The 21487-nt window shown below is 42.7% G+C and overlaps 1 protein-coding gene across 4 annotated transcripts in view; it reads left to right on the top strand.

The window, feature by feature from the left end:
• SLC24A2 (solute carrier family 24 member 2) overlaps positions 1 to 21487 on the top strand; it is a 247311-nt gene that overhangs the window by 148035 nt on the left and 77789 nt on the right. For all 4 annotated transcript variants that reach the window (XM_060609677.3, XM_060609680.3, XM_060609678.3 and 1 more), the window contains exons 3-4: positions 2803 to 2841; positions 5423 to 5531. In XM_060609677.3, coding sequence (XP_060465660.1) covers positions 2803 to 2841; positions 5423 to 5531 — 148 coding nt within the window. The remainder of the gene's footprint in view (positions 1 to 2802; positions 2842 to 5422; positions 5532 to 21487) is intronic.

Below are 21487 nucleotides of genomic sequence, written 5' to 3'. Positions count from 1 at the left end.
TTAAAATAAAGTGGTCGGGGGTTCAGTGGCCCTGAAAATAAATTCACAACACCGCGGTCAACCTCAAGCCCAGATAGTGAGCTAAATAATTCAGTGGTTAGAAACACTGCAGGCCCATAAGCATCGGCTATACACGTTTGGATCATTCCTTTGTTGTCTTCACCAGTTACTTCCGGTGTAATTAAAACCCATTTAAAAATGAACTCCTAACATAATCAGCACCACTGCTTCACCATGCAGTGAAAGTGAGGCCAAGTCAGGTGAGCATGAGGGTTTACCAGTTGATGTAGGTGAGCCCCTAAAAATGAGCAGTTATCATCACACGACTCATTTTCCATCTCTTTTGCAACAGGGCTACATAAAAGGAAAGTGGAGGGGTGTCTTAATGGCTTCGGTTGCCATTTATATATGTTCCTAAATATACATGCGGTAACCTGATGTATATTCATGTCCTCAAGTTACACTTCAAAGAAAACTAATGATGTCAACTTCGGCTGACATTCAACAGTGGGAGACTTTGTAAAGGATTTCAGACCTTTCTCTGCAACCAGTTTTTTCTTTGTAGAATCTATGTACTTAGGCATTTTCTTTCCATTTATTGTGTCTTGTGACCCGTCTTGCTTGTGAGAGAAAAAGGAAGTCAGTGGGGCAGATATATTTTCTCCCTTTCAGACCAAAAGACAGGCTTGATCTTTTTTCCTTCCTCAAATATTTTCTTTAAATATATATTTTTTTAAGGCACACCCTTAGCTGGTTATGGTTTTGCTCTTATAAAGACCACCCTGTTCTTTGCTGCATTTCATCCTGTCCCTTCATGTTCTGAAGTATCACTGTGGTATCCATTCCAGCTCCTAATTATTTGTCTGCCATTTAGCCACAAGGTGTAAATTTGCTAACTGAAAAGGCGTGCTCTGACAGTTCATCTCAGTGTATGTCCAAAGGCTGAGCTTGCTGCACTGGATAACTTCCCTAGGGGAATGTTCTGTGGAATGTGGGGCCATTTGTTGAGCTGTCTGATGTAGAAGAAGAGAAAATGAAAGGACCTACCAGAGAGAAGCGGGATCATACAGTGCCTTCAGAGCAAAAAGGGAAATCAAAGACAAATTCCAGGTCCACATCAATCTCCAAGCATGTTCCTGGGGACTAGGGAATCAGCAATAGTTTCTTACTCGTATTTTTAGAGAAGTCTCTGAGAGAGAGCCCCAAATCAGGGGGTTATGGCAAATTTAGAATGCCCAAGGGCTGTGCCCAAAAATTATCACCAGTGGAAAACAGTTCTGTCTGGGCCTGAGGCATACAAGCTCTTCAAGGGCCTACAAAAATGTTTGGAACCAGAAGAAAAACATATATGTTGGTATTGACTCTAAAATCTAAAAAAAGTTTTCTATAAGAATATTAAATGTTTAATTGAATGTCTGCACATATTTAGTATCAACTTCATTAAGTGCGAAATTTAGTCTTCTTAAAATTACATTATATGTGAAAACAAATTATGGATTCAGTTTCTCATGTTCCAAGATTTCAAACGTGCCAATCATAATTAAATGAATTACACATAGCCAATAACTTGAAATATGAAATTATAAGAATCCTTTCCAGTTTTTTACATGGAAGTGTATATTTTAGGTGGGAAATGGGAGCATCTGAACATCCTTACATACAGACATGTGTGGTAGGACTAAAAAGGAGAGCCTAGGGTTTGTGAAGTTTCCAGAACAGCTCTGCATTGTGTAGTCTTCTCTGCATGTGATTGATTATTCATGAAGACATAAATTACCAAAGACACTGATGGGGAGGACCAGAAACTAGACCAGGAGTAGAGCTCTGGGTTGTTCCTGCTGTATGCACCCATAGTTGAGGTATAGGGGCAAAGGAGGTGGTCCAAGCATGAAGGTCACAGAGCACCTGTATATCATTAGAAAGATCACAGGATAGTGCCCTGGTTCTGCTGAAGGAGTGTGCATATTAAATTGACAAAGCAAAGCCATCCAGTTGGGTCATGTTAGAACTCTAATGTCCCTTTGTTGGAGTTGCGTTCTCTCCTAACAGATGACTAGGCCCTCAGGTGCCCTTGTGTTTCAGTCGACTTTTCTTGACTTGACAAATATTTCCATTTTTAGAATGACAAACTTGAAGTGAGAGAGGCAGAGAAAGTGTAGTATCTGAATTCTGCGTGCGACGATCTTAGTCTTTAATCCGGTGGCCTAACTTCTTCAGGCTTTATTTTATTTACCCTATATGGGGTGGTTGAATGTGGATGCCCTCCAAAGTACTTGGAAAAACATTCTTCCTTGTGATCCCAACCCCCAACAATAACCACTGGCAAAGGTTTGGTATGATTCTTACAGAAATTTTTTTCGTTACATATGCTAAAGTATTGTTAATTTATTTTCCTTCATAACATGAGATGAAAAATAAGATTTTAATTGTTTTCACTTGAACAGTATATCTTAGATATTTTTGCATGTCCATACAAGTGTACTTACCTCATTTATTTTAATGACCACGTGGTAATTCCACTGCATGGATGGGCCATAATTGATTGAACTGCCCTCAGTTGCTGGGCACTTGGGTTGGCCATTCAACTTTGAGTGTTCAGGAGAATGTGCCATGTGCCTAAATAAACCATTATATATTGGCTAGTAATCTATACCTGTTGGCCCCCTGTGTTGGTTCATTCCTTCCCAGAAGCAGAAAGAACCAATCTTTCCTTATACTGATGCTTGTCATTAAATGTAAAACCTCTGTGTGATTCATCATTTATTTATTTGTCTTTTGTTTTTGCCTTTTTCTCTTACGCAGTCGTCCACAGCCAGGGACAAGGATGAGCCAGCTCTACCGGTAGGAAGCAGTGGCTGTGTCTGTACCTGTTTGTGTGCCTGTGGAGAGTGCGGGGCAGGGGAGGGAGGAGGAGGGCTCATGTGCTCAACAAACCATTCTCCCCCTTGGGATACTTAAACGGCTTAATCTGCTGGTATATATGTATACTCAGTCCTATAATTCGTGTCAGCTGTATTCTGATATTCACTGATGTTCAAATTATTTCTGGGACTAGATTTCAAAGCGTTAGAGTTCTCTCTTTCATTTGGCGTAAACTTTTATAGGAGTTGAAAGAGTGAAATATTTCCAAATTGCATCCCAGGGGATGTTGAGCTGATATTTGGGGACAGTGTGGGATCTAATGCTTGATATCTATTTTCTTTGTGTATCTGCATGCACCTAATTTTTGGCTAGAAATTTCTTTTGGTTCCATCAAAAGAAATGCTGCATGAGACCTATGTATTTAATATATACATAATACCCCAAAGAATGCTTTACGTTCTTCTGTAGATAGAATCCTTCGCTAATGATCTCCACAGCAAAGTTCTTCTAGTTTCCTAGAGCAAGCGTAGTAACGGTGGTTATGACAAATTATTAGCAACAAACACATTTACCAGTTCCTATCCAATTAACACATCACATTCTGTAATGTGCAACATGGCAAGGAAATGACCTTCAGAGTTTTGTGTCCAGCTGTCAGTGATTACATTTCAACTCTATTCGAGCCTCTTAACCTTGCCCCCCAAATTCTCTGAACCTTAATCATCTGAATCAAATAACACAATGCATTAAGAAACGTTACAGATTTTTAAGACTGAAAAGACTAGTAATAAAGATACATATGACCCCATCCTTTCTCCTGTAGGGCTCAGAGCAAAGACTTACGAGATTCGTTGAGAGCCCATAGGATATACCAGATCTGGTACTGGGCTAGAGATATAGACCCAATCTCTTCCTTTGAGGAGCTCGTGATCTGGTTCACAATTGAGACATCAGTAATCCCCTCTGATTCTTCTTCAGTCAGAGTTCAGAATACGATTTCTGTAGAATATCAATGACAATAAAATCACACTAAGAAATTCAGATTTCTCCATGTATCTTACCCTGGCACTTTACCCATACTTCAGGTTACTGTGGGTTCCATGTTTGTCTCCCAGTGTGTGGACCATGATTGTTAGTAAGTATTCTACAAAATAAGAGACCTATGGGTGCTGTCCAAGACAACGGAGTGAACCAGATTTCCTTAGTGTTACATTTCGCGGTCCAGTGTGTATCTTAAAATGCTAATGGTGGCTTGGTCTAGGAGGCAGCACTTGCCAAATGTATTTGATTGTGAAGTCCCTTGTGGGACTCTTCTTGGAAAGCCCCCTTGTGAGTCTTGAGTGTGATGGTATATATTGGAAAACCCTGTAATGTAGAGATGGTTGGGAGACTGTAGGAAATCACATTTTATTTTTACCTGGCCCCAGAAAAATTTTATGTTGAGATTTTGCATCAGAAGTTCAAAAAGCAATTAATTCCCTCATACCACATTACCTCCCTCCCTCTTAAATCCAGCTGCCTGTAAAGTTCAGCTACTTCTTAAGTCTCTTTCCCCGTGAGAAGTAGCACAGACTCAACCAAAGGAGGAGAAAGCGGTTCCTAGTCAGGATAAAAAAATCTATCAAATCCAGACGGTTTAGGGCTTCTTTTTTTAGACTGTTTGCTTTTGAAGATGCCGTAAAAAGAGTTTATAAGTAACCTCATCTCTAGAAGTTCTTTCTTCCTCTCTTACCTGTCAGTTTCATTTAATTAGCCAAAGACTCACACTAGTAGTTTATGCAAAAGGAGCCTCCCTTGGACGTCAGGAAGTTTTTCTGTGGACTCAATAAGAGGTTCTTTCTCTTCAAATCTCACTTAATACACACCATAGGCTGTGGACCTCAGGGTAGAGATGAGGTATCCCAGGAGATCTGCAAAGTGTTCCTTTGGGGAGCAAGGAGAAAATATTAGCTGCTCTATCATTTACTTTCTATATTCTTCATAATTTCTACTTTTGCAAATGTCTTATGCTAGACAGACTCATATTTTAGTGTGCGTGGATATAGAGACAGAGATGCGTAAATATAAGCATACTCAAAAATGTTATGGATGGGGTGCACGGTCCGAACATTTTAAGGATCACCCACTGGGTCAAATAAATTTTGAGAGAAGCAAACCCGAGATCCATTTCTCTATTCTCTGATTTTTGTCTGTGTGACTTGGGCACCTCATTTCACTTCTCTGAGACGAAGTTTCCTCATCTGTCTACAGGGAATAATGACCGCAGCTAGTTCACGGGGCTCATTTGGAGATTGAGATAAAGTGATGGATGTGAAGCACGTAGCGCACCAACTGGCATTTACTAAGCTCCCCTCCCCCACCCCGCAAAACATGTAGCAGTTGATTCCCTTAGGATGTGAGAAAGCAAGATTTGAAATGTACTTTGAAAATCTCTCATCCAGTGGTGTGTGATCATGTGACATCAATGGGTGCCCACCAGACCAAGTGAGATCTGACCTGTAATACACTTGCCTGTAGTTGCTGAGAACTAACAGCGTCTTTGTCTGGTTTCTCTGCTCAGGCTAAGCCACGTCTCCAGCGAGGTGGAAGTTCTGCCTCCCTCCATAACAGCCTCATGAGGAACAGCATCTTCCAGCTCATGATTCACACCCTTGACCCACTCGCTGAAGGTAAATGTCAGGCGTTTAGTCTGGGAGCTCGGTGGGGGGTAAAGGCGATGTGAAAAGGCTTCTCTTCAGAAACATGTTTATGCTTCCATCACATAAGCCTGCCAGTGTCCTCGTGTGGAACATCTGCCAGAGGAAGCCCTGGCCCCTTGGTATGCTTTATCTGCAACGCTCCGTTCACAATTGGAGAGTTTTGTACCAGGAGTAGGATCCGGGGTCTGTGTACTGATTCTCTTTTGATGCCTCCAGCATAAATAGTTTGTTATGAGGAAGAGAAGACAAAAAGGCTTCTCTCCCTTCCAGCTAGAGTGACAGTGCTCTTTCATCATCCCTCCTAAGTTCCAAAATGTAGTTGTATATGAAGATTAATGGTGTATTTTGAAAAAGAGAGAGAAGGGGACGCCTGGGTGGCTCAGTTGGTGAAGCGTCCGACTTTAGCTCAAGTTCGTGAACTCGAGCCCCACATCGGCCTCTTTGCTGTCAGCACAGAACCCACTTCAGACATCTGTCCCCCTCTCTCTCTGCCCCTCCTCTGCATGCTCACCCTCTCTCTCTCTCTCAAAAATAAACTTTCAAATTGTTTTTAAATAACAAATAGAGAGAGAAGAGAACTCCATGCTTAGTAGGGTCGTGAATAGTTTGGGGAATGATGTTCACTGTAGAACGTTAATATTGTCCTGATTCTTTGGCAGTTGGAGGGTGGTTGGTGACCATCCAAAGAGCCTTCTCGAAGGTAAATGCTTAGCACCAGTTTGACTCCCTTTGACCAGTCACTGGGGACCTAAAAGGCCTGGTTCATCTCCTAGGGTAATCATATGAACCATCACAAAGAATCCGGTATTGTTTTCTTCAAGTTTTACTCGTTCACAATGAAGGCAGATCCATTGTGTTTCTTAACTTGCATAACTATCCTAAAAAAATTAATTTTCCAGTATGTAGCTGTCTTAAGTGTCAAATAAATCAGAGTTAGGCTGCTAACAAGGGTTCAAACGTAAGCTAGTCTGTTCTCCCTTCACCTCCATACCTTATAATTGGGCCTGATGTTACATGGGGGCTAACATGTTACATGGGGATCATTGGAGGAATAGCGTCTGGGACACATGGGATGAGATTGTCAAATCATGTCACATAAATCAGATCTCTTAATATAAAGCTTTGCTGAATAATTTTAGGGGTGCAGGTCATAAGAGATTCGGATGAAGGAAAAAATTCGGGGGACCTCAAGAATGGATCCCTAGGCCCTTTCTTCCCTCACTAAATACACACGTCTCACCCAGAATAATAGGTGAGGATCATGGGGTCACCTCTTACTACAGAGCATTTTTATTAGGAAACATCTCCATTTTATTCCCACAGAGAGTTGCATAGCTGATATGATATTCTGTAAGGAGCCCTGCTTCATAGATCCTGAGTCCTGTTGGCTAGAGGTAATCTTTAGCGAGGGGCATCCTAAGTATCATTACTCTCTTTACCCAGAGGCCCACTAGACAAGGGAATTACACGTGGTCACTAGCCTTCTCTTCCTTCTCTTGGATCCCTCCCACTACCCCGGAGAAGGGAATGAAGGGATGGCCGGCCAACTTCCTCCCAGCCACTAAGCAGTTGTGTGACATTGGGCAAGTTAGAGTCTCTCTAGTACTTGGTTTCTTCATCTATGGTAGTAGTTGTTTCTGTCTAGCACCTTACAGTTGACAGAGCATTTTCACCCCAGTGAATTTACACTTCATAATTACACTTCGTGGCCAACGTTATTATTCTAATTTCATAACCTATCATACCACCAAGTAGATCTCAAATTTATCTACTCTCTCTGCCAGCTCTTGATTCCAAACTATCCTCGTCACTTACCTGGATTCCTGCAGAGACTTCCTAACTGGCTTTCCACTGCCTCATTGCCTCGTCCTCTGTGTATTATTCACACAGCGCCCCCCAATAATCCTCTTACAAAGTAAATCAAATTATGTCACTCCTGCTTATAACCTGCAGTGGCTTCCCACGGCTCTTGGAACAATTGTGAAATGCTTATCATGGTGTGTGTGATATGCCTCTTTCTCCGAACTCAGTTTGACTCCCTTTGCTTTAGCCACAGGGGCCTTTCTCTCTCCAATCAGGTGCTTCTTTCCTGCCTTGGTGTCTCCGCATAGGCTGTTCCCCCCACCCGGAATACTTTTCCTTCTCCCACTCTCTTCCACTTTCCCTGCCCATTCTTCAGCAGGGCCTCCTCATCTCTTGACACACCCTTTCACTTTTCTTTATTGCTCACATTATAACTTGTGTGACTGTTTACTCCCTCTCTCCCCGAGGATGCAGTAAATTTCTGGAGAACAGGAACTTTATTTAATTCACTAGCTTCCCCCCCCCAAACTCTAGTGGAGTACTGGCACATAGTAGCTACTAAAACTCACAAGATTGAGCAAGGTGGCCAAAGTCAGGCTTTTGACCTGATATTCACAAAATTTCAAAGTCTTCTAAAGCCCCATGGGTTTCAGATCGTATCTTGGTTATTTTGAGCCACCATCTTTTCCACCCCATCATCCTGAAGGGCCATATGAGAGCAGAAAACCATTTTATCTGCACCAACTTGATTATGAGCAGGCAACTGAGCGTATTTATTTTTTGCAAGGCAGTATTGTGTAGTAATTAAGAGGACAGACTCCCGAGCCAAACTCTGTGGGTCTAGATCCCAGCTCTGCATTTACCAGCTGTGTGACCTTGGACAAGTTACTTAACCCCTCTGTACCTCCGTTTCCTCATTTGTAAAATCAGGATGTCTGCTTCATAAGGTTGTTGTAAGGACTAAAGGAGTGAATACACGTAAAGGCGGGTCATGAGAACTATAAACAGGTTTGGAATTACTCTATTTCATTATTTTGAAAAATAATTCATCGTGATTCTTTTTAACTTAAAATATTCAAAAGGCTATGATTAAAAAAAGAAGTCTTCCTCCTCCATCAACCTCCCAGTTTTCTCCAGTCCTCAGTTCTTTCCAGAGAAAACTACATGGCAACCAATTTCTCAGGGCTCATTCCAGAGACATTCTGTGCGTATACAACTCTGTGTGTGTGTGTGTGTGTGTGTGTGTGTGTGTGTGTGTGTGTATGTGTCCATCCGTCCTTGCCCAGAGATCTCCACAATCTAAATTTCTCTGGTGTTTGTTCGGGAGAGTTCCATTCTGGTGGGGCCTGTTGTTCTTCCTGTTTGGTGGGGGAGGTAATGCTTTGTTTTGGTGAGATAAGACAGAGTGAATCTGGGTTTGTCTCAGAGTTGGGCCATCAGTGATTTTCCGAAACACCTGGCCCTTGTGGGGCTATGTGCAATTAAAGTATTTGTTGCTGCTGTAACAAGATGTGCCTTCTGAATCCAGCGCCTGCTTTCAAGGTGAAACCTCTCCCTGAAAGACGGGGAGCGCTCTAGCGGTATGAATCTGCGAGAACGCTGAGAGCCATATAATCAGTTCTGGACTTGAGTGATTAGAAAATATGGAAAGCACTTCAATGCTTTAAAATTGTTCCATAGCACGCGGCCAAGAAAACAGATTGCTCTGGTATTTTTCCCCCAAAATTCACGATCATTTTCCATTCCAAGAGCAGCCAAAAAAATTAACCCACTGCTCTCAGAAATAGTCGTCTCTCTTTTAGTTTGCATCTAATCACTCGAATTCACACGTCCTTGTGCCAAACCGTCACCTTTTAATAATGTAGAGCATGCTGGTTCCATCACCGGTTTTTGGCACGAATGCTGCTGTGGCTTCCTTACGATGAAGGTCAGTTCATTGCTGCTCCCAGCATCCACCTCCATGGGCGCTGGCAGCACGAGACGTACAGCCAGTGTTCACAGAGGAAGTGTTCAACTTCCTTTGGAAACCTTATCTAGGACCAGTGGCTTATGGACAGACATTTCTCTGTCTCGTCCATGCCCCTCAAGTGTTTCCGTCTTCCACAATCCAGCAATGGAGTTGTTGCCAGACGCCTTCACTGGTGGATGGTTCAGCCTCTGAGCCCGAGTCAAAAGATCCAGCAGTGTTTGTGTTTCAGTTGTCTATTGATATGTAACAAAACACCCAAGATGGAGGTGGCTTCAAAGCACCACCATATTGGGGCGCCTGGTTGGCTCAGGCCATGAAGCCTCTGACTCTTGACTTGGGCTCAGGTCATGATCTTACGGTTTGTGAGTTACAGCTCCGCATCAGGCTCTGTGCTGACAGTGTGGAGACTGCTTGGAATTTACCCTCTCTCCCTCTCTCTTTCTCTCTCTCTCTCTCTCAAAATAAATAAATAAACTTAAAAAAACCCCAAAAACTAAAGAAGCACCAGGCACCTGAGTGGCTCAGTCAATTAAGCCTCTGACTCTTGATTTGAGCTCAGGTCATGATCTTGTAGTTTGTGAGTTCGAGCCCTGCCTCAAGCTCCATGCTGACAGAGTGGAGCCTGCTTGAGATTCTCTCTCCCTCTCTCTCTGCCCCTCCTCTGATCATGCATGTTCTCTCTCTCTCTCTCTCTCTCTCTCATAAATAAATAAATACCACCACCATATTATTATTGCTCATGATTTCATGGATCAGGAATTTGGGCAGGGATCAGCAGGGATGATTCTTCAGTTCCATATGGTATCAGTGGAGGTCACTTGGTGTTCTATAGTAGATGGGCTGGTTAGAGGGTCTAAAAGTGCCTTCGTCCAGCTGAGTCCAGCTGGACACCCCCCCCCACCACCACCCCGCCGACTCTCCATGTTGTCTCAGGGCCTTTCCACATGGTTGGACACAGTGGCGAGGGGTTCCAAGAGCAAATCTTCCAAGAGGCCCAGACACAAGCTACAAGGATTCCGATGAACTAACCTGGGAGATCCCCAAATGTCACTCCTGCATTCTACCAATCAAGCAGTCACAAAGGCCGGCCCAGACTCTAGGGGAGAAGGAGACTCTATTTCTCAATGGAAAGACATCAAAAATTTGAAACCACCTTTAATCTAATCCAATGTTTCAGAGACACATAACATCAGTTGGTTCATGTGTTCATTGGTGTGCTTTGGAGAGACCACACTGTGTGAAAGGGATGAAGCCATAGTCAGACCACCTTGGATGAAGGTTTAGTCCAAAACAAAACTGAGCAGTGCCTTTCCAGGGTGACAAAATGAACAGGACACTGCTTATGAAAGAAGGGTATCTGTTCATAGCGTGTGTAAATAGTTGGAATAAGGAATGAGTTTCTTTTATAAGAAAGCCCTAGAGAGCTAGTATTAGCCATCTTTGGGATCACAGTATGGCTGTCTGAATTGATCTTTCTAATAAATTCAGTGTCTCATATTGATTTTAACATTTTCTCTAAATAAGCCATTATATAAAATAAGGATGCTGGAGGTCACACTTTCGTATTGGATAGCTTCTGCTATCAATTTGTCTAAATAATAATACCACTAACTAATATTTGCAGAGTGCTCACTATGAGCCAGGCACTATGTTAAGTGGTCTACACAAACCATCTCATTTAACCCTTGCACTAGCCCTACTCCATCATTCAGAGAATGACACCGTAGTGTAAAGAGGCAGTGTCTTGCCTCACCAAACGATACAGGCAGTAAATGGCAGAGCCACAGTTTGAACCTGTATCTACCTGACTCCAAGTCTGTGTTTATACTTCTTGTGTTTCTCTGCTGCCTTGTGTAATCTCACATCCAACTCAGTGTTCCCTGTTCTCCTGGTGTAGACACCAGCATAAACAGTGGGAGCTCTGACCTATCCCTGGACCAATCATACATTCAGTTTGGAAGATGTGAATTTCCTATACAGATGGCTTTGCAGCAAGGCCTGTCTTAGCCTTGGTCCCTCCCATCACATCCCCTGTAGCTTGAGTTGCAGCCACTCTTGTGAGCCCTCAGCACAACTTGCTCTCATCCCTGAGCTGCTGAATTATTGTTGACCTGCCTGTCCAGATGACATGGCTACTATTCTACACAGGAAAAGGTATCCCATAGCTAACTCTGCAACTCCAGCAGAGCCCAGGGACTAGGTGATAGATTGGAGACACTGACATGGGGACAAGGCATGTGGAGTGCCATTAGAGTTTGGCTATGTAGCAACAAAGTCAGCATGTGGTTCAAGAACCAGACTGCCTGAGTTCAAATCTTGGTTCAACCTCTGGCTTTGAGACCTTGCTCAAGTTTCTCAACCTCATTGGGCCTCAGTTTCTCCACTTTTAAAATGGGATAATGATAGCACCACCAGAATACATTTATGATTGGTATCACGCTACCTTTTAGGGCCTTGGTTTCTTCACCTGTAAAAGGGAATAATGATAGTTCCACTACCAAAGCTTTATGGTGAGCATTCAATACAGTAATACCCCAGAATCATTAAATTAGTGCTCATTGGCTGGTGACAATAGTTTTCCAGTTAAAATTGTGTTCAGTGTAATGTAATAGAATCTAATTGCTGTGGCTTCATTTAAGAGGTTTCTTCAAGACTTTATTTTTTTAGAGAAGTTTTAGGTTTACAACATAATTAAGAGGAAGGTACAGAGAGTTCCTATATACCGCTTACCCGCACACATTAAGAGCCTCCTCACCTTAGGGTTCACTCTTGGCATTGTGCATTCTGTGGTTTAGGCAAATGTGTAATGACATATATCCATCATTATACTATCAGAGTATTTTCTTGCCCTAACAATCCTCTGTGCTTTGCCTGCACATGCTTCCCGTGTGTGTGTGTGCACGCGCACACACACACACACACACACACACACACACACCTGGCAACCGTTGATCTTTTTATTGTCTCCATAGTTTTGCCTATTCTAGAATGTCGTAAGGATGGAATCATGCCGTAGAACTAGCCTTTTCAGATTGGCATTAATAGTTTTTTAGGGTTTTATTTCTCTTATTTAACCAGAAGCCCAATAGTAAGCAGTCCAAGGCTGGCCACAGAGTTCCCCTCTGCCATGAGGAACACAGTGTCTTTCTGTTGTTTCATTCTTCCATCCAGAGCATGTTTCTCCCATCTTCATCCTCATAGGAAGGCAGCTGCTTCCCTCCAGTCCCCCACCCCCCATCATCCCAGTATTCTGGGAAGAAGACCGTGCAGCTGTCTTGTTTTCATCAGAAAAACCTTAGTGTTCTCAGAAGCAGACTTCCACTTACACCACACAGGTCAGAATGGAGCTGGGTGGCCACTCCAACTTACAAAGGAACCAGAACGGGGCACTCCTGCCTCCCCAAACATGGGACTCCATGTAGATCCCTGTGAAAGTCAAATGTGTTTCCCTTCTCTGTTTTAAAGGGCTCTCTGTTGGCCTACAAGTCCAACTTTTAAACAGTGGCCCTGGATCCTCCTCCAGAAAAGGCACACCCCAAACTTGTCATCTAAGAATCCTGGTTCCCCTAAAGCATAACAGAAAGATGCCCAACCTCTGCTCAAAACCGTCTGAGCCACGGTAAAAGCCCTAGTCCTTCCAGTGGCCCAAAGGCCGCCTGAGCCCTGCCTGTCTTCCCTCCTCCCTCCCTCTATGCCTTTCTCTGCCCTTCTCTCCCCTCCTCCCCTTCTCTCCTTCCCTCCTCTCCTTCCTCACTTCTCTGGCTGCCCACCAGCTTCTTCACACAAACTCCAAGCACACTCCCGCCTCAAGGCTTTTGTACATATTCTTTCTTCCCCCAGATGTCCAAATGGCTTCTCTCCTCCCTTCCTTTTCAAATCAGCCTTCAAATGCCACCTGATCAGAGAGGCCTTACTCGATTAGCCTTTGAAAAGTAGCGAAATCAAAACAATGATAATAAAGCAGAGCGTTAGATCTTCCTTGACCTGGTCTATTATTTCTCTGTGACAGTCGTCACCATGAATGTATTTTCTTGTTGTTTGCTGTCTGTCTCGCTAATACATCTGGTAGGACAGGCCATGGACAGCTGTATCTCCAGGGCCCAGCACACATGGACCCCGATAGTACTTGTTGAATGCCTTAAATGAGTGCTTGCCTTTATAATTGATCTGCTGGAGAGCTCTATCTCTCTGGCCTTGTAAATTGTCTTGGCCCGTGCCCTGCCAAAGGGCTCTTTCTCACTGTGCCCAGCAAAGTCCTAGTCAGTTGATGGCTGTCTCTGCAAGAATGAATAGCAGTCATTTCTGCTTTCGCCACCATTGTATCCCCCAGCCTCTTGCATGGCCCTTATATGCTGGATGAGTGACTAAGTCCGCCTCTGGTTCTGGAGGTATTGCTGTGACGGGAGATGTTTGCTCTCTGCCTCTCGCCTTCTTGGTGAGTTTTCCTGTCCACTTATGCCTTTCTTTCCAAACTCTTGGTTCTTCCATTTCATTTCCTTTTCTTCCCTTTGTTGTACCTTTGGTTCCTTTACTTGTTGCATTTCATGGGCCTAATTACCCATTGTGATTACCATCACTACAGAATTCTAAAAAGCTTATTGTTTTAGCCTTCCATCCATTGTACAAAAACAAATGCCTGTAAAATAGCATCTACCACGTCCTTTTGTGTTAAATCGTATTTGAGAAGGAAATCACAAAAGAAGTTCCTCATTCAGTCTCTCTGGATTCTGGGATTATCTTCTACAATTCCAGTAATTTCTCCTTCCTTGTGGAATTTTAAAATTTGACTTACATTTTTTTCATGGTAAAAACAATTTTATTATTACCAGCAAAATCTAACAGATAAGTGCACCTGATAGAAACACAAAAGTCAGAAAAATACTTGCCTAATGAGCTATCATCGAACTGAAGGATTATTTAACTATAGGGTTTGAGGCAGTTTAGAAAAGCTGCCGCATGCCTTGTATGCAATTCCCCTCAGGCTGTTTTTTGTAACAAAATCTTCAGAATCCCATGAGAAGATGTCTGAAAATGACACTGTGCTCTTACCTAGCTTATTTGCTGTTAGAAAGACAGGGAAATTTTTCCCTTTGCAAATTCACTTCACATTACCAGAGCCTGCCTCTGCTGTCGTGACTTTCGATTCATGTTACCTTCATTCAGACTGGTTAGGGGAGTGTCCTGGGAGCCTTTCTGCTGGCTTCCTGAAGGACAATTTTGCTCCCTCAACTCCCCTCCAGTAGTTACTGTGACATCCCGTGTCCGTCTTATGCTTTATCAGTGTGGCTCAGGCAGTGGGTGGTGAACAAGCTGCTTCAGGGACCTGAATTCTGGGACATCTCAATGTAAAACCTCACAAATGAGTAGCAAATATCTGGTCTTTTCACCATCTTTCCCATGGGTTTTCGAACTTAAAAAAAAAAAATTAACAGCAGAACCCTTTGTTCAAAAGAATTCCCAGAGGGAAGAGTAAAAATATGTTTAAATAACACTGTAGAACTATTAAGAGTTCACTCATGTCAAATCCTTTAGCAATGTGCCCGATTCAAGAGCTTTCCTCTAGATTGGTGATAATAAACATAAAAGCAATAAAGACACCACTTACAAATGCGACAAAGCCATCGAGTACCAAGAATTAACCCAAAGGAAATGTTTAAGAACTTTATAGCAAAAACCCGAAGAACACAGACGATCTCAGTGTTGATATTTAATGAAGATATCAGTTCTCCCTCAGTTAAACTCTCAATGCAACTCAGTCCTAATTGAAATCCCAAGAAGATATTTTATGTGACTTCATCAACTCGATTTGTAAATTCATGTAGAATAAAGAAGAGCAAAGACACTTTTCGCAAAGAACAGAAAGGGAAAATGCGCCCCCATCAGAGATCAGACTTTGGATGTTCTGGTTGAAGTATTTGGCAGAAGGAGGAGGCAGCTGGGGTCACCCCAGAGGAGCCCCTTACCAATAGGAGTAAGAGGGGAGCACCCCTGCCCTCAGGAATCTTTTCATCGCTCTTAGGTGGAGCACTCTGCGGGATGGAGAGGGACTTCCTAGAGCACTCGCATCATTTATTTGAAGGAACAAGGTCCTCAGCCCTGAAGCGGTGGAAGTACACATTTATGGAGGCAGCATCACACTGTGACAAGTGCAGGTGAATAAACCAAACCGGCCAACCGTGCCGGGGCACATAGAGCCTTGAGCACAGTGGTGGCTGGAGTAAACACTCAACGTGGGTGATCGCTGCTTGCCGGATCTGAAGGTTATCTCAGGGCGTGAACCTGAAGGCAGAGGCAGCAGGAGAGTGTGCCGAAAGAAAGCTTGTGGTTCTCAAAGGAGGCGAGGAGCCCAGGGAAGGCAGGGAAGAAGGCAGGAATTCAAGGCATTGGAACCGGTGCGCTTGGAGATCCAAAACTAGTATTGTTGGCCCAACCAGAATGGGGACTCCTTTGGGATGAGCAGGCACGTATGTGGCTCTTTGACGCCTGAATTAACTTTCTGGCAGTCTCTCCTAGTGTCAAGGGGCACTAGGGGTGTGTGTGCGTCTGTGTCTGTGTCTACCATACCTGTGCGTGTGTGTGACTCAAGTGTAGGACGGGAAGGGTCTTCCAGATAGTGAAGAGGGAAAACGAGAGAGTAGAATTAGTTGGGCACACTGTGCCCCCCACCTGATAGTCATCTCAGTAATTCCCTGAACAGTGGCTTTGGAATTTTTGTGTGTTTTATCTCTGAGGAAACTGAAGTACAGAGAGTGACATTACTTGCTCATAGTCACTTAGCTCTGGAGTTTGCCATCAGAGCCTGAATGTTTTCCACGTACCCAGGACTCCCATCTATAGCCACACATCTTCTGCACACGTAGTCATACATCTATTTTGTAAAATCATTCCAATTCTTTAACATATACATTTAGTGCTAACTTGAAGCTGACACTAAGATTAAAAACGTTCACTTGCTTGCTGGGTTTTCTTTTTTTCTCACCAAACAGCAGAACTTGTTATTTCCCTAGCTTCTATTTTTAAAAAGAGCTTCAATATGAGTTTTCATAAGTTGTCATTTGATCCCAGAAGAAAGTCATCTTCATGCCTATTTCATTCAAACTGTGGGGAAGTTATCCCTGAAAGGCAGTATCGTAACCTTTCTCTTCATCCCAAGTCATAGATCACTTTACGTTAGCCAAGAAAAATGTTTGCATGCAGCCTCAGCTGGTAAGTGAGTAGACAACCGGAGTGAAAAATCTTCACTGGAGAAGAAGAAAATCCAATCTCCCAGCCGTGTTTTTAAGAAGATGGTAGTAGTTTAAATGCCTGGGTAGAGGAAGACAGACTATTAATGCCTCTCACAGAGCAAACACAGGGACAAGTCAAATAGCTCCTGTATTTGCGGAATAGTAAAGCATTACTCTTGGATTTGAATGGCAAAGATGATTGAAACTGAATCTCTCTTTGGGCTGTACACATCATAAATGAGTTTCATTTGGGGCATGAAGGACATGTGAGTGGTCTTATTGAAATCAAGGATTTTGAGTATGGACAGGCGTTTTCTCCCTTTCTGTCTCTCTCTCTAATGCTCTCTCTTTCAAGAAGGCTTGCTTTGAAGTAAAGGCAACAAAGGAATGTGGCCAAAAACCTGATTTTGATAGCACTTGAGTTTAAACGTAGCACGAAGAAGGAAAAAGACATGGAAGCATCCATAATCTTACAGCTTTATCTTTGTTCTCTTTAACTTATCACATGCTCAAAAGATGCAGTTAGAACTCCTTTCAGAGGAAGGACTCAGAGCTCCAGAGATAGTGAGCAGCTGTCACAGGCATGATGATGTGGCGACCAAAGGATGGGAGCAACCACTGAAAAATGTACTTTGATTTTACCGACTGCCCATTCAAAATGTGTACCGATATATAAATATCATCTGTGATAAGAGAGCATTCAAACATGTTTTCTTGCCAACGAAACACTAAAGACACTGCTGCTTGTTTAATAACCAGCAGGGCCTCGCTTAATGGAGAGCAAGCTGGATGATTTACATTCGGTTTGGAGAGAGTTTGCTGTGATCATAGCCAAGACCCTTCCCGCTTTGACTCTTGAGTCTGGGTTGTGTGCTGTGGGGGCGCTCACCTCTGGATATTGATCATGTTGTAAACACAAATCCTAAAGCTGCTGTCAGGATCTGTTTTCCTCTGATCCCATGATATCAGATCCCCCAAATCTGTCGTCCTCACCTCACTCATTAAAAAGAATTTCCTCACCCACACCAAACTGTCCTCTTTGGGTTGTCGAGGGGCTTGAATGAGACTATATGATGCACACGCACACACACTCACATACACACATTCACACACATCAAGAGTCAAGCAAGATTGTTGTTTACGTAAAGCTTCTGGGTCTACATCAGGTTGATTTCTTCTTTGTGTGTGGATTCATATATTCATTCATTCACTCATTCATTCATTCATTTACAAACACACTCCTCTTGCAAGCTGATGTGAGTGGTTACTCCACTGGGAAACACTTTTTTTTTTACAAGCCCCCACTATTGATAAGTCTCTAGGGGAACATTAGCCAGTGTTTGTCCCAGACAACTTCCTGAAAACCAGTTTAAATGAGGTTGCTGAATCTGAGCCTCAGAAATGTAGTTGCGGTAACCTACGTGGCTCCTTCTGGGGTGGTGATTTCTCTCCTTGACTTCCCAGGGCAGCAGCACGTAATCCCAAGTAACCAATAGCAAGTGTAGCTTTCCTTCAATGCTATGACCTTTAGGCCAAAACAACCATCATTGCCAGGAGTTAAAAGTCATAGTGAGTCTGTTTCATTCCATAAAATTATTTGTGATGGAAATTCTCCTCTGCCATTTCTGAAAAACACTTCATCCAGTTAATCACCTTCCTTTCCATGTATGACACAATATGCCATGCAGAGTTTCCTTGCTAGAAAAACTTACTCTTTTCTAGACCTCAGAAGTGTACCCTAGTGAGAGATAATGAGGAGGCTACTCTTGATGCTTGAAGGTAGTATCATACAATATGCCAATTTTGATGGGCTCTCTCCCCTGCTGGGGGCGTTCATGGTGGCTACTTCCCATCAGACCCACGGGAAGAGGAGCATAGTTGTTAGACCCATTGCGAAGCCAGCCACCTTGGCTCAAATCCCAGCTCTGCCACTAACTTGCTGCATGACCTTCGGCACATTATTTAACTTCTCTCTAACTTGGCTTCCTCTTTTGTACAGCAGGGAAGATAATCATATCTCTTAGGGCTAGAAAGTATACTCACTACAGTGCTATTCATGGAGCACACAGAGTATTGCCTGGCACATCGTCAGTTCTGTGCAGGTATTTGTCAAATTGCTTTCAGCTCTTCTTTTTTTTTTCTTGCAATCATCATATTTTCAGGTATTTTTCGGTAATTCAGTAGTAACTTACTGAATTATTTTTTCTATATCTTCCCTTCAAAAGATGCCTATTTACCACATGCCAATTGTTTAGATCCCATGATACCTATCTAGAACATAACATGGGAACTGGTCTTTTTGGTAGTCTGGCCTTTAGTGGAGCCAAAGTCATCCTGAAGCTGTATAGTCATAGTCTCTGTGTTTACCAAGTTCTCCTGTCCTTTGTACAACAAGAAGGAAGTCGTGTGACATGGTACTTAACTCATTTCCTTCCAAAAAGTCCTGATTCCATCCTGGGGTCCATGGCTTTCAGACAGTCAGCAGACTAAAAATAAAATTCCTCTTTCTAAAGTATTGATACAAATCTGGAAAAGCAATAACTGTACTAATTTTTTAATCCTACAGAAACATCATTAGGCCACCGTTTATAGACATGGGATAAGAAGGTCCTTGCCTCCTCTGACATCATCAGATCTGTGTTTCACTGGCAGTCATTTGCTATTTAATCTAAGGAGGAGGATGAACTATTTGTGAAACATATCTTAATCTTCTGCCCTATATTTACATCTGGACTTTAAACTCACTTGTATAGTCCCACTTTACACAATATGGCATTTAAGTAAGAGTAATGGTAAATGGATTTACACTTAAATGGAATTTAGAGGATTGCATGAATATTCTTCCCACTTTAAATTTGATGATTTAAATTCTTCATAATTTGGGGTGATTGTTTCTATTGTGGTAAGGATCCAAGTAATCAGTAAAATGACATGGACAATACTAAAGCATAGGATAGTTAATTATGAGAATAGTTTTTACTTTGGGGGCACCTGGGTGGCTCAGTTGGCTGAGCAACCAACTCTTGATTTCAACTCAGGTCATGATCCCAGGGTCATGGGATCAAGCCCCACCTTAAGCCCCGCATTGGGCTCCGCACTGAACGTGGCACCTAAGATTCTCTCCTTCTGCCCCTCTTCCCCACTCATGCTCACTCTCTCTCTCTCTAAAATAAAATGTTTTTAATTTTTAAAAAAGAATAGTTTTTACTTTTAATTTACTTCCACATTGGTGGCATTAATTTCCTGTCTGTCTCACAGTCTTTTTTCCCTCTTTTTCATTCTTTTCTCAAATTCTCTTAACTTCTCAGGCTTCTCCCTTACCTCTTGCCCTTTTCTCCCCTTAGATGACTGGAGTTTTCTCTTTTATTTTGTGTTTTCATTTTATTGTTTTTCCTTTCTTCCCCTAGGATGCTTTCCTTATATACTTTTCTGATATTGTTTGATGCTTGGTACATCACGGGGTAGAAACTCAGCTGTGCTGACCCAATGGCTGGATATAATTTAGCACTGATTCTCTCTGTCTGGCAAAAACCACTGAATCCAGCCAGGCTGCAAGATGGGATCCAGGAGAACATCCAAGTTGTTCTCTAGCCAGCATGCAGTATCCATTCTCTGCACCAGTGTTTTTTTCCATCTCCATTTCCAAGGTATCCCCGCCATTTTGTCTTCTGTATGCTAAAGACTCTACTGATGGCACTCGTGCGTGATGTAAATCCTCTTACTTTATAGAGGCAATGAAAAGGATTCCAAGAGTTAAGGCCACATACATTTTCCTCCCTGCAGAGTTACTGAAAACAGAATAGTTGAAACTGCAGGGTTAGAACGCTAAAATGGAAGGAACCATAGGTGTCAGTACTGAAGGTAACTAGGCTGAAGAAGATTAACAGTGCACTATTGAATAGAGATCTAATTCAGTTCAGTAGCATTTGAACACCTACAGAGTGCCAGGAACTCTGCTGGGTGCTAAAATTAACAAAATGAGTAAGATGATTCTTTGCCCTATAGGGCAGAAAGCAAATAGGTTAAGGTACATTTGATGAGCACACAACAAAAGTACATACTTGGAACACACACACAGGAGGGCGTGACTCCCACTAGGGACAGGGGGCGTTCAGGGATGCTGCCTGCAGGAGGGAGCCTCAGAACTGGGTTCTAAAGGATTAAATAAACTAGGAAACCTAATAAAAGTCCAACACAAAAAGGGTAGGATTTGGAGCTGTTGTTTTTTGGTTTTGTGTTTGGAACATTCCCCTGGAAAGTGTGAAACATAGGTGAGAGTAGACAGTCGGAGGTGAGAAAGATTAGGAATTGAAAGTTCAAATAAGAGTATGGCAAGAGCCTCGGACTAAGGTGGGGGCAATGGGAATGGAGTAGAAAAGACAGAATTGAGGATATTTAGGGGTAGAACTGATAGGGCTTCCTGACCGGTTGGGTTGTGAGTGTGGCTTATGATGTGGAAGCTTCAGTAACATCTAGGGCCCCACCCTGTGGATCTTGGTCATATGTAATAGAACCAAGCTCCTATGTCTATGAAAGAAAATGGTGGGCCTATCTATATACACCACCTTATAAGTCCTTTTTTTAAAAAAAAGAATGCAGGAGCAGGAAAACAGAATGGAGTGTTTGGCCACTTTAAAGACTGAGATATGTGTCAGTGTCCTGCACCCCAAATTTGATAAGACTCAGTCAAAAAGTACATTTTGCTTGGTTTTGTAAACATAGCCTTTCAGTTTCCAGAGATGCGTAAATGTGCCCAAGATGTTAGAATATGTCATTAGTGAAACTGTTAGCTTCCTAACCCTTTACCCACACACACAAAAATTTATTGAAAACATGTTTTAGAAACTTGCCATTAGTAGGGCTCAGGCAGATTTTCTGAAATAAGAGATAAATTCCAAATTTTATATGGATGGTACCTGATATTCTGT

This window comes from Panthera onca, chromosome D4 (genome assembly GCF_046562875.1).
Source record: "Panthera onca isolate mPanOnc1 chromosome D4, mPanOnc1 haplotype 2, whole genome shotgun sequence".
Classification (NCBI taxonomy): domain Eukaryota; kingdom Metazoa; phylum Chordata; class Mammalia; order Carnivora; family Felidae; genus Panthera; species Panthera onca.
Note: the sequence above shows the minus strand (reverse complement) of the source record. Positions and strands in the feature narration are given on the sequence as shown.